Raw genomic sequence first — 18,505 nt, 5'->3', positions numbered from 1 at the left:
TCAGTCACCCTCACTTAGCTGGCTTCACATTTCCAAAATATAGCAAACAACACCAGAATAATAAGCGAATAAATGTTCAGTCTATTTAACAGCACATGCAATGATTTGTGCGAGAGCTGGTTAGCCTGCTTGAGTTTAAAACAGAATGCATATCTCGTCTTTTATTGCTGCTTCAAATTGCTGTCACTTGTCACAAGCGTCCACTTCTGCTTAAAGACTATCTTTATACAGCCGAGTGCTTTTCTGGCAGAGTCTGTAATAAAAACGATTCTGACTCAGCTTTTCTGATCTGCCTTTCAGTGGCCGACTGTCGAGTGCTCGAGGGACTGCAGAGATATTCCTCCATCCCTACCTACCTGCCCGTCAACTATCATCTCCTCAACGCTGACTTGGCGTTTTTCCTGAAGGAGGCCAACCAGGACTTCATGAGGAACTCCAGCCTCATGTCCCGGACCGAGGCCTTCTTCATATACCAGGCGAGGAGTCTGCCCTCGGTGAACGCCAGCTACGGGCCGCTCTCCGTGGAGCAGCCCGTCCCTCTGGAGCTCCTGCAGAGCCCGGGCACCTTCCCCTCCTCCTCTGTTTTCACCTTCAACTGGAAGGTGCAGACGTTTATCATGAACACCCGCATCCACCTGGCCAAGCCCAAAGTCCAGGTCCTGTTTTACGTGGCGGGCAGAGACTGGGACGACTACAGCGCCATCGACAAGCTGCCCTGCGTGCACATGTTCGCCTTCCACGAGACCCAGGAGGTGCGTGGGGCCTGCCAGCTGCGGGGGGAGCTGGGTCTGTGCGTGGCCGAGCTGGACCCGCTGGCCGGCTGGTTCAGCCCGCCCAGCGTGGTGCCGGGCCGGCAGAGGAACCTGGACGTGGCCGAGGGCACGCCGGTAGAGCTCTACTACATGCTGCAGTCGGCGGACGCCGGGGAGTGCCACTCGGAGGACTCCAGGAAGGACAACTTCATCCGCTCCAGCCAGGAGGGGCTGTTCGGCTCGTACACGTCCACGCCGCTGAGGAGGATCGGGGGGGTGAGGCTGTACCAGAACCCCACCGAGCCGCCGCTCGCCGAACACAGGCTGGATAATAACTTCTTGGTCATGGTGCCGGCCACACCCGTGAGACAGAGGGAAACCATCTCCGCGTACATCTCTGTGTCGGCCTACTCCCCCGTGGAGATGTTCACTCTGAGGTAAGAATACTTTTCAGTCTGACTGCAGACTTGGGGAGTTCTGCGACCAGAACCCCCCGATTCCAGCATATTCTTGTGATTCTGAATTTTCATTAAGGTTTAGACACAAAGGATTTAAAAGCTATCTTTTCTCTCTCCCTTCCTTGCTTTAAGTGTTTTTCCCCCCATATTTTATTGCAGACTAGTTGGGCTCATTAACATATTTTAATTTTCCAAAGTCAGACAATTACATGGCGTTGCATTAATGACTTTTTTGCTCCTCATAAACACCACCTGTTAACGAAGGTGAGCAGTAATCGCTCTGCTGCTGCCGCTGCACAGGATTGATCAAATCACTATCTGTTGTGAAGTTGTTTGACAACATAATTGTAAAATGCAGGCTAATGACAACAACAAAAGAGTAAAACGAGTATTGGTTTGTTAACTTTATAGCCTCTGTGAGGACACTGTCTGCAAGAAAAGAAGGAAAGTAACACAAATCACACAGTTGACACAGTGAATACATTATTTTCGTGTCATTTGACCTTATCTAAAATGTGATTCGAAGGGACTTGACATTTTATGTAGGATTATGTGCTGAACTTCTAATTTTAGATAGAACCAATTACCAAGAAACCAAAAGAGACTTATACAATGGAGATGAAACGTGCATATTACTGAGACTAGATGGATTTTGTTTCGTTGGGCAAAGCCTGGGTTGGTTTCTGAAGTTGAATCAAACAATCTCCCATCACCAAATACAGACGAACACAAAAACAAGTCCAAAAAAAAAAAAAAAGCACTAACAAAATGCAAATGGAATAGGAACAAAATACAAACAAAACAGGAAGCAGGTCAAACAGACGTGGCTGGCATTCAAGCCAGACAAACAAACTTTAACAAGGCTGGCTTTACAAAGCTGAGGAAACAGAATGAAGATAAGCAAAACAAGCTCTGAGAACAAACGACAGAAAACCAGAAGTTGGAGGTAGAACACACACCTATATGGTGAATAAGGTGGACTTATAGAAGGATTTTTCACCCTTTGAATAGTCTCAAAGTGCTATATGTTGTTTGTCACATTTTTTCATACACTCATACGTGTGTGTGTGCATACACACTTTGTCAGAATATTGAGTGTCAGGCACGAGTGTTGTCACAACTTTTGAAAAGCTGCAGCTGTTTGGAAAAGCGTTTCCTCAGCTGGCTCATCACGGCTTTTGTTTACAGACTTTATCATAAGAAATGTCGACTTTGTGACAGTTCATGTCGAGGTTTGCATTCCTTTCATCCCATTTATTTGCTGCATTGCTTCAGTTTCCTCCACAAACACATTCAAACCCACACTTTAGTGCGAGTGGCTCCATTCAATCACTCCACGGTGCACACAAGCAAATGAAAATGATACAGTTTCGAGCGGGTTTTTTTAATGTGAACATGCTTAATGCATGCAAAACCTTCGTTTGAAAGCTCCTTCGTAAACGTGCTGCCACTCATGGTGTTTCTCTTAATAACTCACTCCTGAAACACATTCAAACTGAAAGCGCAATCTATTTTGGGAATGTGTAATTCAGCTTTCTTTATGTACGATCTCAGTAAATCAGGCCCCAAGTGTTGAGAAAAGTGTTTTGCGATACTCTGCGTTTTGTTAATGAAATTCAGACACATACAGAGCACAGACTAGTTGCTCTGTATAGTATTGCAGTAATGTTGACAAACAGTTCGGCAACCAAGGCGGGAGTCGAGACTCGAAAGTGACTCCAGGTGTTTATTGAGACAAAAGGGTTGGACAAACCAAGACAAAAGACAGAAGACAAAAAAACAACGAGGTAAGAAATTATCAAGGATGAAGACAGAAAACCAGATCAAAAATCAGACTGAATGTGACATTTATTATAGCCGCAGCTCCATCTGAAACAAGTTTTCAAAAGAATAACTATATTTGTCTTATGCGTGATTATCCTTTAACACACGCCAGGACTCTGCTTTCCCATCTGGAATACTCAGATTACAGTAATCATGCTTTGTACGTACAGCCAAGTGTTGCTTTCTGTTGTTCGTGGATTATAGTTTGTATTTTTGGCAACTTCAAAGAATTCAACTTTGAGATCAAACAACATGATCTGGAAAATTTAATGAGTAATTTAAGCTTTAAAAAAAAAACTAATAAAAGCTATTAATATGCAAATCTTAATTAATCTAATACAAAAGAAGTTTCTCTCTGTTGTTGGATTTTAGAGGGCACTGTACACATCACAAGTTTTGATTTTCCGCTTGTCGTTATAAAGTTTAGACTTGCAGTAAATAGATGATAAAGCTGTTTTATGACTTTTGTCTGGCTCCTACACACATCATAAATCCAGTCAGGTGAGCGAGCGTAGTAAACCTACAGGAGGAGCGGGCCCGTCTCCCGGCAGCAGCTCGATTCGCTGAAGCCGCTGATGGGCACTAATTACAGTGAACAGACGAGACGAAATGATTTAGATAATTAACATGCAATGCAAATGAGGACGTCATTAATTAAAATGCATGTCCATTAGTGTAATGACTGAAGCCGATCTTAATCACACTCCTTTGGAACATTTGTAAACCTTCGGGGTTGTTCAAACGAGAGGTCAAGCTAATTCATCAGCTGCTGTACAAAGCAAAACAAGCTGGATGCTGAATACAAGGCTGGGTTTTTTTTCTCTCTGCTTAAGTAAGTTGAAAAGCACGGAAGTAATTTGGGAATCAAACATTTTAATCTTTGCGTGAGGCTGCACCGGGATTTTTTTTTTATTTTTTATTTTTTAAAGAGATTTACTGTTTTCCCAGCTCACCGACGAGATGCACAGAAGGAGCTTTTGGCTGGAAACTGCAGCCAAAGGTAAACAAGTCAACAATAGCTGTGAAGTTTTAACAAGTTCCACATATTCTCCAGAATTGTCCTCTCTGTAGATCATTTAATTACCGACTAGTTGTCCTGAAGTGATAAGGCTCTGCAAACTTTTTTTTTTTTCCTATTTTCAAACTGAGAAACTCTGAATGATTTCTTTCATCAGTCAAATGAGCAGAGCAGGCCGGCCACAGAGGCGACGCCTGTGGTGTTTTTATTTGGCAGCGCGGCGCGTGGCGGGCGCAGGTTGGCCATCTGAGAGCGACAGATATGGAAAGGCCTCTGTGTGGTCCTAGGTGATAAGGCTGTCCTCATACATGAATTTGTTAGGACGCTTAATCACCGGCGCGGGAAGACTTTGATCTCTATATTCACAACATCATTATCATCTGTGTGCGACACACTCCTGCGTCGGCCATTGTTGGCCGTATCGGTGAATGCAGGATGAGCTTATGATCCGGCGAAATCTGTCAAACAGACCTCGCGCCACTTCGTTTTCCAAATGTTTATTGCATCCCCGGTTTTCTAATAACAAAATCCAAAAGGCTGCTCTTTCGTATTCAGTTTCTTAGTTTTAAGCAGGTTCAGGGTGAGTAAAAAACCCATATGTATTGAAATCAGCGCTTTCTTTATGCACTCGGATAAAAAAACGGTAAATTTGAAAGATGGTTAAAATGGCCATCGAGCCCTTGGGCCATTATTCCCTCCTCTCCGGTTCGGTTTTCACCTTCGTCTGAATCATTAAGCTGAGGGACTCGTGCTGTGATAGATGTTATGCAATGAAAGCTAATTTCACATATTTTTAATAGCCAATCGTCTGGCCAATTTATTGCATTGTTGGTGCCCAGCAGGTTATGGCGTGCCTCTGTTGACGTGCTACTTCTGATTTCCAAGGACTCTGATTTGATTTGACCTCCTCTGCGTTAATGGGCTCTGTCACTCAGGAGCTGAAAAGTTTTGCAGCTTATTTATTTATTTATTTATTTATTTATTTCATAGCAGGCTCACCTCGTCGTCCAGGAGAGATTCGCCACGTTCAGCCTCTATCGTTGTATTACCTGTCTTCTCTCGCTTTGATAAGTGTCCAGCAGAAGCGACAAGGTTTAAATGTGATGCAAAAACCAGATTATGAGATTAAAAAAACACCACAGTGCATCGTCTCCAGCTGCTTCAAGAGCAAAGTGGAGAGTAACGTCATCTGTCCTTGATTTTACCGTTTACTTTGACCAAAAAAAAAAAAAAAAACACTCCTCACAGATTTTGATGAGTTTGATGACAAAGACTTCTGTTTCACTCTGATTGCTCAATTTCTGAATTTTTTTTGTCGTCTGTGATCAGTGCAAACTGCCTCCTGAGCTGTTTGTGGTCATTTTCTTTCCAACAAAGTCAAAACAAACTTTTTCTGAAAATCCATTCAGAGTTTCTGAATCAATGTACTTGATAACAATGAAATATCCTGCCTTTTCTTTTGTTACTCTATCATTTTGTCCCGATTTTATTATATTTATTTTTTCATTTGTGTTGGGTGTGACTTACTTCGTTGTCAGCCAGAGCACGGATGTATATGCCAGCTTTTTTAAAAAGGTTCAGCGAGGGATAATTTGCAAATTTGTCAGAGTGCGAATGTTTACCCGGTCGCAGTTTAGTATTAACTGTCAGAATCCTTCAGCATGAACCCGCATTGTGTAGCGTCAAAACTTGTGTGTGGCTTTCCTGCTCTGCTGGGTTGAACCTTACTGGTAATCTGTTAGGCAAGAGTGTTAACTATTAAATTATCAATAGATAATCATTGGGTGATAACTAAAGCTAGGACACACAAACACAAAATACACCTTTCTTCAATTCTCTATGGAAAAAAAAAACATCTGTTATGTGGCTAAAGCTTTTTTAATTGGAAAAACATTCAAAGCTACTATAATAATAGATATCTAAATGCTATTCCCTTCTTTAAACTCGTACTTCCAGAAATATAATTGCTAAGATTCACCTGAATATTTTCCCAGGTGGAACCTGAAGCCTGTAAATTTAAATCAAAGCAGAAAAAAAACAGAGCTAAATAATATCACAGTCAGTTTACACAATAAATCAGTTATTGTGAGTACACAGTCTTCCGTGCAGTCGTTTCAGAAGATAATCTGGTGGAGATTTATTAAACGCGATTGAAATTACATCTTATAGAGCAACACCTTAATTGGGTTTACTGTCTTGTGGATGTCAAAGTGTATCATCAAAGAATAAATTACAGCAAACATGGTGAGGTTCAGGAGATGAACTCTTTGATTGCTCTGTGTGTGTGTGTGTGTGTGTGTGTGTGTGTGTGTGTGTGTGTGTGTGTGTGTGTGTGTGTGTGTGTGTGTGTGTGTTTCCACCTTAATTTTCCTCTGCTTTGTTGTGTGATGGACATGATCAGTTTATTGTACCACTGTGAGGAAAATGTTATTTATTCTTTTTAATGTTTCAAAAACATTTCTTTACATTGGCAGAGTTGGATTCAAATGAATGGAAAAAGACACTGAAAGAGGCGCTTAAGACTTTAAGGTCTTTAAATTTAACATTCAAGTAATGTATAAGCTGAAGTCATTATCATAATATGTTTTCTGTTATCACTGTGCCAGCACTTTGGATTGTTATGTGTCATTGATAATTCATTACCATCCTTCTGTATTATAGGGCTCATATGCAAATCAAATGCAATGGAGGAAATGATTTTTAGGGATATTTTCCTCCCGCGGTCTCCAGGGGGATGAAGAATAAAAAAGCGAAAAAAGGAAATGGCTCTATTTTCCGTCTTGCTGCTCTGCTCCCATACAGCTTGAGTCGCTGTGTGGCGAGGGCCATTACACGTGCACTGTCCACCCCAGCTCCACTCTGCCATCAGTTTAACCAGAAATTAGTCGATTTAAGTAACACGTTGCATGAGATGAACTCTCTCACACGCACACACACACACATACACACTCACACACACTATCTCTTATTTCTTAAGTTTCTTATTAGATAAAAAGTAAAACTTCTCTTCATTCTACTGGAATGAATGAAGCAAACACATGTGTGCCCACATGCATGCCCACGTGCACGCCTACGCGCACACACACACAGACACACCACTGTTGATTGGTTTTATGCCTCTTAGGGAGTGGATGAATTACTCGGCTGGAGAGTGGGGCTTGTCTTTTCATACCCTGCAATCTTCATTGCAGAATAATTGGACGCTGTATGATTGCAGCATGACCACTAACAGTTAATTGTAACCCTTTATATTTCTGTATAACACTAGAACCCCGGCCTATTTTTTTTATTTTCCAGCTTGTCGTCCTCAGACTCAGCTAACATTGACTCGACTGACTCCAGGCTCTCACTGGAGGCAATTTATCAGATTTTTAGCACAGCTCCCTCAAGGCTGTACCACACTTTTTTTTTCCCCTTCAAACATATGTTGTAGTATTCCCCAATACCTGGAAGACTTTGAAATGAAAAATCAGAGGACTTCCGCGTTCATACAAAGAGAAAACGACACAAAACACATTTTCCATGAATATCTCAAACTAAAGCAGCTCTGGTTTGCATGTTTCACCATGAAGACTTTACAAGGTGCTTTCCAAAGTTAAAACCAAGACTTTTTGTTTCCCTGAAAAGCTCATAAATAAAATGTTTTTATTTGCTTTTCACAAACTCTCTGACACATGAATGTCAAGAAACAGATCTTTTTCTTGTGATTTGGTTTAAAGTAATAAAGCAAACCTTGAAATATTTGAGTTCAACAGTCTCCAGCAGTTAAAAGATGCAGGACTGCTTGATATCATTGTTGATATTGTGATAACAGCACGACTTGTGATGAATACAAACACAAGTAGACGGTGTTAGAATCTCTGTGCTTTGAGTTTTGTTTCTCATGCACCTACCCCACCTGTGACTGGACCCTGTTTGTTTTTTGTTTGCACTTCATGTTTCTTCCCTAACAGTTCCCACCAGTCGTGTTTCTGAAGCAGAGCGGTTGTTCAAAATCTGGTTTTTGGTCATTTTTCCTCGATTTTTGGGCTCGGCGACTATCTAGGGATTTAGGGCTTCATGCGCTGGACTCAAAATGCTTCCATGCAGAGCATGAATCCATACTTTAACAAAGTTCATTCAGTCTTTTTGTGATTTGTATGTGGTGTGTATGTGTGTATGTGAGAATATAAAGGTTTTATTTCCAATGTGAATACATTTTCTGTGAACACTGTGTCCATGGGAGTGGACATTAAGCTTGTTTTAGCAGGAGTCACGTCAATGATTCTCTGCTGCTTGTGACTGTTTTGGTTATAAGTCAGTTTATAACTGTTATATTTATAAGCCATCCATTTAAAATATACATTTTGTGCAGATTAGTTGTAGTTTCTTTGGTGTGATGAAAGCAGGTGTTCAGAGAAACAGAGACTAAAATGTCAGTTTCTACATCTCATCTCATTTCATACATTTCTGTCATTGGTTTCTCTTTCAGGCCTAAACGTTGCGCCTGTACAGGGTTAGACAGCCCTGGTTCTGGAGGACCACAGTCCTTCATGTTTTCACTGGTCCTCTGCTCCAACACACCTGATTTAATGAAGGGATCAGGAGAAATCTGCATAAAGCCTGATAATGGGCTAATCATTCCTTTGTGACCCTCCAGGTTCAGGACTGCCTGATCCTGAAATATGCCGCGTTAAAACAAAAACGCTTTGATATGAAAAGACATAAAATTCTTCTTCTCATCTGCTTGAAGAGACTAAATGTTGTAACAGTTTGTGCTTTCATGTCTGCGTTTCGTGTGTGTGTTGTGTGTGTTTTCAGGGTGAAATAACGTGGCGGCTGAGCTGCTAGGCTCTTCTGTGCGTCTGTGCATCTGTGTGTGTCATCCAGATGTGTGGCAGATGCAGGTGTGTACACTTGACTGAGTACATATGTCTCTACTGACGTGTGTGTGTGTGTGTGTGTGTGTGTGTGTGCCAGCCAGATAAACACCGCTGATCTTTTGAGCGCAGCTTGTTTTAATAGTGTGCCTCCCGTGGAGCACGTGCTCCCAAACATTTGTTTGCAAACAGATTTTAATAAAATGTTTTGTTTTCTTTTTCAATAACTGTATCTATACACGGGTGCCTTGGTGAGCGTGGAGCGCTTGTGAAGGCGTTGTGTGTGCGAGCCGCGGAGTGTTTGTGAACGGCTTCGTGCCTGTGCAGCGGTGTTTGCACATGCATGCTGACATGTGTTGGTGCGGCGCTCAGTCAGGAGCGACGGTATTGTGTGAGCGACTGTGATGGAATCGATTTCCCCGTCTTTAAAAGGAAACGCACCAGTGAACAAATCGTCCACGATTATGTTCGGTGATGTGTTCAGATGCACATCGGTGGCCGTGTTGGTGCAAAAAAAGAACGGGCTGGAAGATGAGCAGGGAAGTTCTAGGCTAATCCTCATTAAAAAAAAAGGGTTAAAAACTTCTAAGACAGGTAGGTCTCACGGCGCCTTGAACACAGCCAGTCTCACTCTGAATGTCCTTCTGCTCAGCGTCGTTATTCCGCCTCATTATTGTGGATAAAAGGCGCGGAGGCAGAATGGGTTGGCAAAGATGTGATGCCAATAAGCCACCGTGCAGGTAGACACAGAGCCAAATCATAAAAGGGTGAATCTGAATGGCCAAGGGCAGAAATATAATTAAAGTTTTGGTAGGTACAATAATGAAGAAAAGTCTTGAAAGCAATTTTCAGGAAGCCAACTATGAAAGCTGTGCATTATATTTAAAAGATACTGGCTGATTGATAGATAGGTAACTCGTTGAGTTGTTTAAATATTAGCTTTAATAGGAGCTATGGAACTCTGCCACCATGAAGTAAAGCGTGTTGAGTTTAACAGATAATAGTCTCCAGGCATGATTCAGCCATCGCCTGGAAATAACAGAGTGCAAATGCAAAGAAATTATGGATTAATCTTTATTCGTAAGAATTCAACTTTCACAAAGCAGCAGCTTACTACAGACCAAGAATGCCTGCACTTACAGTGTTACATAGTGTAGAAAGACTGAAGGTCGCCATTGTGAAAGATATAAAAAGCCTCAGCCTTACTCTTAAAAGTGGTCTAGTTTCTTAACATATTTAACCAATTATTACTCAGTTGCCTGGTGGTTTGCAATCTTGCAAAATAATGAATTTTTTTCTGGTTTGAGTCCAGGTAAAGCCTTTCTGTGTGCAGTTTGCATTGGGTTTCCTTAACTCCAGTTTCTTTCACGAAAACACAGATTTGAAGTTAAGTGTCTGTGTTTGCTTTGTGAAAAGGAGTCTTCATGTTCTGTCGCCACCTCTTCTAGACAGTCGTCTTCCTGAGAATAATCACAAAGTGAGGTGGCGTGAAGCCACATTTTCCTTCTTTTGTGCGATGATGAATATATAATTGAAAAGATAGAAAATACAGTATTATGTACAGTCGTCCTTGTAAGCAGTAAATGACAGCCTTCTTCACCGAATTCACAAAAGAAATACAAAACACTCAAGACCTTTACTCTGTTATCAAAGCCATGAAAACATTCTGATTGATCTGATTTTATGTGTTGGCTTGTTATGATGGAGAAGGATGAACAGATGTAACCAAAGTGTTCAGTTTTTCTTGACAAGCTACAATCAACATCAGTCCGCAGCTGATACTGTGTTGCTTATTCTCCAAATTGTTCAGCTTGTGAAAGGTCTTCTGACCGCAGACCTTTATTAGCTACAAATTCCAGCAAAACACTTCTTCACAAGAGGAACAACTGCTCAGGTTGAAAAATAGTCAAGGACACAAAACCCCGTCAAAACCAAAAACCACGAGGGAGCTCCTTCTCTCTCACACAGATACAGTCAGTGGTCACACACTCGTGTCCCATTGATTGTGGCTCCCGTCCCATTTGAAAGCTCATCATCACAGGCGGTAAGCAGGCACTGATTCCGCCGCCGCCGGGACGCCTCTGCGAGGCAGAGCATGCGATGAAAGAATACGAAAACGCCTTGTCATTTATTGGCTCTCATTGAAGCTCCGTTTTCAAACAGCTTTTCCATTTAAAAGTGGGAGAAAGGAGCGCTCCGGAGACCAGATACAGATGATTAAGACTAAACGCATCTGAAAGAGCGGCTACAAACGCGCTTCAGATAAATCGTGTCAGATGTCTTCCTGGCGTTGTGAATAATTGCTTTGTAGCTTGTTTACGTCGGGGCTGTGCGGGGTTTCAGTGTGATTTGGCAACCCGCCGCAGATTACTTGAGCATTTCCAAAACAAACTGTCTGCTATCCCGCTAAAGTGGCTAGCTGTGTCAACAGCAGAGTGTTTGCTGAGCCGTCTTGGACTCGATGAAGCACACTTTAATAAAAATAGAAAGATAAATTGAGATCCAAATAACCCCAACATACATTTTCGAAAGTGGGAAAAGCTTTTTTTGGCTTTGCACAGTGAGGAGTGTCCTCATGCTTTAAAGCCTCATTGTGTCATATGCTGAGCTTTCCAATTTAAAGTTGTCCCATTATGTTTGCTACATCTTTATTAGCTTGTATGGAGCGCGGCCTTGCCAGCAGCGGAGAGAAGTCCTGTTAACAAACACAGCTGTCAGAGAGAGAGGAGATACCGGGAGGCGGCGGCGGTGCCGCCGCCGTAATGGAGCCGAGCGGAGTGGTGCTTCACTCCTGTACACACACCCATTGTTCACACATAACTCTGTGGGGGGTCCTATCATCCGGTAAGGTTCCTCCTGCTTGCTGTCTCTGAGGAAAATTCAATATTACACATCCTGGAAGAAGTATTCGTATATATTTACACGCATGCTGCAAACAGTACAGTGTGTGTATACAGCGCCTGAAGCACACTGCATTTCCACTGTATGTTTCACAAAGAGGGTCTGGTTGGACATTGGACTTTTGTGTGCTTTTCATATAAAATATATTATGTGACGCAACGCAACACTGAGACCAGAGCTGAAGTACCAGTGCTGCTGAACGACGGCTGCCTTGTTGACTTTATGTTGAGATTATCGTCATTTCAGTCGTACATGTTTTGCAACACAACAAAGAGAAACTTGGGGAAAAAAAAGTGAAGGTTATAACGGCAATATTTTACGGTCTAGCCCTCTTAAGATGACAACTAGCTAAATTTGGACCCTCAAATGAAATGTATGAATCATTTATTATAAGTAACTTTTCCACTGGTTTTCCACTGAAACTTATTCTCCAGTTTTAATTAGTCACTTACAACAAAGTTAGCTCTGCAAATTATGTCTTAATGTGATTTTTTTAATTTTTTAATAATTAGATTTATATTTACGTTTTAGAGGAAGGAGAGAATAAAGTAAAAGAAAAGAAAAATACAAAAACATACAAAGCTGAAATAACAAGCTGAGAAGGGATTACGCAAAGTCTGTTATGTATGGGGAAATAATTGTATAACTTTTTCCAAATAAATTCAAAATATTTGAATTGTTAAAGAGAAAGTTAATGTTTTCTTTCTTAAAAGAAATTTTAAAATAATGTCCAACCAGTCTTTTACCTTATGTGAAGTCTAATTTAACCAGCCTGTGGTTTTTTTTTTCTTTTTCTGTGGATGTTATTTCAGTATTGGTTCACTGTAGGGCATCCCCAGAGTATATTTATAAATGATTTACCTTCATTTCACCGCATTATCTCCAACAGGCTGAATTAAGGTTATCGTATTATTTCTTGGATATTTTCTGTATTCTGCTTGAGGATCATTGAAAAGTGTCGCTATTCAACCAAAGCCTGTCGGAACAGTTTAATATGAGCTGCTTTCTTATGGTTTAGTTTTTGCCAAGTATTTTCATTGGTGGCGCAAAAAATATGTTGTAGCTTATACACAGTATATGTAGCTTATTCTATAGTCGTGATCGATCTCTTACCATTACCATTATCATTCAAACAATTAAGTTTTATCCTCTGTATATTTAAACTTGAGCTGAGTACAGAAGCACATAGCATCCAGTTTGTGCTACATTGCTGCTGTTGCCCTCGACCACTACAGCGCCCCCCGCAGGAGAATCTGCTCCTCGCAGTGGTGCAGTCATAGGACAGAAATATCTTTAAAAAAAAAAACAAAAAAAAAACAAAGGCTGGATAATTGCTAACAAGGTGGAAGTGATTGCATCGGCAGTGGAACGAGCCACTTGCCATTCAGAGAGCATCCGTCATGTTCAGCTGGACACACAGCTCCCAGATTGCATAATTGGAGGGGCCGCAGGAGCCCGTGGGTGTTGGGAGCCCATGCCAGGAGCATGTAATCGGCTTTAAGATGTCAGACCACTGGGCATGGGAGATCTTAAGCAAACATGAATGGATTTGAATTTAATGGCAAACCGTAAGATGTTCACGCCACCGCTGCGAATAAAAATCAAACATACACGAACACACAGGGGAAAAAAAAGAAAAAACAGTTTCTTTGTTCTCCATTGATCCAAAGTTGATTCAACCTGTTGTTTTAAGTTGAGTGGACAGTTTCTCCTTAATCGAAGCAAACAGCTGAATAAACAAAGCATGCAAACGTGTGTGATGTGGCTGGAGAAAACATGGAAGCACCAGCGAATTATTTATTTCTGCAGAAGTTTCTCTTTCTCTGCCGCTCATCCGGAGTTTTCTTAAAAAGATTATGCATCTTTCTGTTTGATCCGCTGATAACATGTGTTTCTCCTCTGCTTTACTGCCGCTGATAAGATTAACATGCTAATTGAATGTTGATGAATATTAAATACACTGAGCCGCACAATAACACATGGCGCTGGGAGGCTAATAGAGGCCAAGCTCCCACCTCTGATGAATACACTGACAAGAACAGAGCTTCCCAGATCACAATACGTTCGCTGTTCGCCACATTATACATGTAGCGCTAATTATTTCTTTGTAGAATGACTAAATTAAATTACAATAACTCCTATCTGTTATTCGCTGCTAATTAGTGGGTCAGTTTATTCAATCTCAAGTCTTTTACTTACACTTTCTTTTTCCCCCCACACACTTTTATTCCCTCTTAAGCATAAACATGATCAAAGCGTTTTTCTCATAATTAATTACAGTCTCGAAACGAGACCCCGCTCGTGCGTGACTTCATGTTTAATTTAGGGTCAGTGTTTTATGGATTCTCTCAGCTTATGATAATAGTTTTATATAGCAACATTATCACTGAGCAAATGAGTCGACATTTATCATGAGAGATGTGCAAATAAATGGCCGTTTTAGTCCTTTAATAAAGGCAAAGTCAAACCCGTTACATAACGACTGGAAAAGCTGTGGATTTTATGGAAACACATTCTTTGGAATGCTTCGACGACACCTAAAGCTCAACTTTCTCGACTCAGTTTGATTGTGTTCTCCATTTACGTCATGACGGATGCTCAGCTTATTAGCAGTGATATGATTTACCGCCGTTTCCTGGAGGGAATACAATAAGACCAAATTGAGTGGTTTCCTCTACTCATTTCCACTGACTTTAATGTGGCCTTAAAGCTGCGTAATTGCCACTGTAACTCCTTGTATTATATCTTCCCTGACACTCGGAGCCACTTGTTCATTGACAGTAGCTAATTAACTCAGATAGCTGCATTCAGGATGCTATGGGATGTAAATAAAAAGTAGTCAGCAGTGAGAAACACACGGACTCTCTCAGGGCTCCGTGACTTCTCAGCTCTTCAGACATGCAGATGAAATGAGGCCCCGGCCGGAAACAGTGGGGTTATTCTGCATGCAAACTGAGGCTCATTTATTTTGATCAATAGATCTGATCAGCTCTGGTTGTTGCAAGAGGTCACACTGAAAGTTAGAGGAGCATGTTGTTGTTTATGTTTTTCTTGGTTTTGTTTTTGGCAAAACTTGGCAGACAGCTGAATTTAATTACCCTGTTTGGGATTATTAAAATAGTCTGAGTTTGAGTTGAAGCATGAATGTTATAATCAGATTACGTGCAGAAAATCTGATTAAATTTAAACTGATTAACATGTGTTGCCAGTGTCCAGAGAACGATCCGATTGAGATCTGGTTCCTCTTGGCATTTGCTCCTCAGTTTTTGCATGAATAAAACCACAAAAACAGCCACATGCAGGGAATCTAGACTATTTTTTTTAATGTCCTCTATGTTCTTAACACTTCCTAACCTTATGTGATGCTGAATGCATTATCTTTAGATGCAGAGACCGGCTCTTGTTTTGTCTGTAGTCAGTATGTGGAGACATTCACAGAACATTTTAAAGTCTTTCTTTTTTAGCAGTAGATTGAAACTCCTCTATTAGGGGAGAATATTGTCCAATCCTGCTGCCGCATTTGCATTTCTAGTAGTTACCAGAGTGTCCACATGTGTACCAGACCACCTGTGGAGGCCTTTTAAGCAATTTAATCACAATCAATCTGCAGTGTGTTCTGGCTACGTTCACACCTGTACCGCTCAAAAAAAAAAAAAAAAAAAAAACTGTCTGTATCCTCTTATGACTGAAATTACAGCCAGGCAGCCTGGATTGATGATGGTTTTATGGGAGAATTGTCAAATAATAACTGGAATAAGTGCGCTCACTGCTTCACATTTTTTCAAGATGACTTTTCAAAATCTCTGTTATTCAGCGTGAATGGGTTTTTTATGAATGTTGTCAGTGATTATATGGCTATAATGATGAAGTGTTCAGTTTGTCCTTTAGATCTCATACTCAAAAATTGAGTGTGGCTTTCATAAGAATGCATGTCGCATCATGCCAACAGTAACACCATAGGAAGATAGGGGTTAATATGATCTCATTGAATCAAGTAAAAACACTGGAAATAATGTCAAACAACTGAATACTGTCAGGTGAATCCTCAAAAGGAGGAAAATACTCATTCATTTTCAACTCGGCAGCTCTAAGTGGTCAAGTAGTGAGATTTTTAGGTGGATTTTGTTGCTTCAGGACTGAGTTTGGCTGTTTCCACTTTAAATTGTTTTATTAATACAGACTGATTGAGTACAGGGCAATGCATTTTTCTATATTTAAAGTATTGATGCTTCAGCTGAATTTTTTTACAAAAATTACACAAAATGATCATAAACATGTTTATTTTATCAACACAAAAAAACTCACTGAATTTTAATTCAAGTTTTCTTCAACATACATAAAATACAAACACATTCATATAAAAAAATATATATATACCTATATCAATGTGATCATATTTGAAACTGCATCCTCATGATCAGCTGAACTGAAATGTGTGTAGTTAATTTTTCTAAATTGACTTGCTGTGTCTGTCCTGTTATTGTGGGTAAACTTGAGTTTAGCAGTTCTGCTTTTTCAGAGGCATAATGCTGCGTATTGCATGAGGAGCCCAAGGACACGAGCTCCACTGGGACCAATGTAATCAGTGTCTGCTGTATTTTCCTATTGATTTTAAATTCTAAAAAGCACTGCAAGTCCAGCCAAAAGGCAAAGTGGGACACTTTACATTTGTTTTGCCCTCTTTAACCTCAGTGAGATGATTACTCATTTTTGTGGCTGTGAAACCTGCACACTGCACATTTTTTTTTGCTCACTTCACAATGTGCTGTGCAGTTTCCTCGACTCTCCCCCGGTTTATCTGTGTCTGGCAGGAGCAGTGCAGTATTTAGAGTGCGTGTTCCTCCCTTTCGCTTTATGATCTTCAGGTTGGATTTCTCTGGCTGACAGGTTGTCCCGCCAAGCCGACACTTACACACATAATCTCTGCGCTGATTGTGATGACCTCGGTGCAAAAACCCCGTTGGAAACCACTTCAAATGTAGGATTTGCTCAGCTCATCCCCGCCACATGTGTCAATTAGTGTGTATCTGGCTGCATTGGGGGATCGGGAGCGTCCGACGTTTACCTAGCAACGGCTCTGTTTCTCCACAGAAATACAGCCCCCTGTGATCACAGCCCCCTGTCATCACAGCCCCCCAGCGCAGCCCCGCCTTCACAGATCCGCATCAGATCAATGGTTCCAGGCAAAGCGCTATTATTCCCCCCTCTCCTCTCTGCCTGGAGCTGCTGTGCACAGGCAGCAGCAGTGACTGTGAATCCATGATACTGTACTCCCACAGCATGGAAATAACCATTAGTTTCTGGATATATGTACTGTAAAACCCTGTGTGGCTGCTCCGGTACACTGCTTCCACTTCCACACATTAATTAGGATGTTGGGCGTGCTGCCGTGCCAAACTTTTGAATTAAAATGAAATCCCAAACACTTGAAATTCAATATGCTCACTGACTTTTGCACGTTTCTATAGCTACCAACTTGTCCGCCTACCGCAAGTGTCTACATCTTTGAACTTAGACCTGTTCTTTCAACTGAACATTGGACATTAGTGAAAAGTAGAATTTCTATAGCATATGGTGTTGTTGCACTCAGGAACAGACAATACTCCTCTTTTTTTTTTTTTCCATTCAAAACTCAAAACTCTTTAGATCTCTCTTAAGCGTCATGCCACCTGTGTTGTTGTTCCACATTTTCCTTCATCATCATTAGATTTACCCTCAGTGACTATTTTTAAATCTAAATCTGGTCGACTTAAGATTTTATGAAAAGCATGTTCTGTGTTTTTAATTGATGAAATGCCTTATTATTAAATGCCATTTTTCTCAATCTTTCCTTTTTGCACATTCCGAAACGTTCCTCATTTTATCAGTTTGAAATATTAGTGCTGTAAAACAGGCTGACATTTTTAACATAAAAATTGATTCTGGTTTGCGAGCGTGGGGCTGCGCAGTCGATGTAACGCTCATTGTTCTCTCCTCTCACCTTTCGGTTTGGTGAGTGCCCTGTTGCGAGTGTGTGTGGGTTTTTCGCTGGGTCCCAAAGCTTCCATCAAGCTGCCAGGTTATCCAGTGTGTAACCTCCCTTCACCCACAGTCGAAGAGAACAGAATATAAGACTTTATTAATCCCAGAGGGAAATTCGTGAATCTCAACTAGACAGACAGACAGAGACGGACAGATGTGTGATAGAGTGTTTTATGCAACAGGAGCATGTTCAAATCAGCAGGTCCTCCCTGTATATATGGCGTTTTCATGTTCTTCCTGTGCATTTCATGACTTTTTAAGGGGATAGTTAGAGTTAGAATTTTAGCTTGTCAGACTCTTCAATTTTATTTTGTCAAAATGTGTGTATTCTTTGTGTATCAGTTACTTTTATTTCCATGTAACTTTCACCAGATGTCTGTTGGGATTAGACGAATGGATAGAATGATTTTAATAGATGGAACATTTTTATTCATGAACATGATTGTTCCAGATGTGTGGAAAATACTGGGAGCCTGTATGAATCATCTAATTTACTGCCTCTGCCTGCATTGATTATTATTGCCTCTTTAAAAAAAAAACAGTTTGAGAAGAGGGTGCGTACTTATAAAAGGCTGAGCCGATATGATCGCTTATTTTTGCTTTTTCCAAATTGAGATTTGTTTGCTCTAACTCTCCAGTTATGCTCGCTAATTTAATTTTGCGAGTTAAGTG

General features: G+C 40.9%; 1 protein-coding gene across 2 annotated transcripts in view; it reads left to right on the top strand.

The window, feature by feature from the left end:
* The window catches only part of si:dkeyp-14d3.1 (transmembrane protein 132C), a 139,430-nt gene that overhangs the window by 26,810 nt on the left and 94,115 nt on the right, over positions 1-18,505 (top strand). For both annotated transcript variants that reach the window (XM_030105065.1, XM_030105064.1), the window contains exon 2: positions 301-1,189. In XM_030105065.1, coding sequence (XP_029960925.1) covers positions 301-1,189 — 889 coding nt within the window. The remainder of the gene's footprint in view (positions 1-300; positions 1,190-18,505) is intronic.

Source organism: Salarias fasciatus, chromosome 12, assembly GCF_902148845.1.
Source record: "Salarias fasciatus chromosome 12, fSalaFa1.1, whole genome shotgun sequence".
Taxonomy (NCBI): Eukaryota; Metazoa; Chordata; class Actinopteri; order Blenniiformes; family Blenniidae; genus Salarias; species Salarias fasciatus.
The sequence above is the reverse complement of the archived record's forward strand: the minus strand, read 5'-3'. Positions and strand labels throughout refer to the sequence as shown.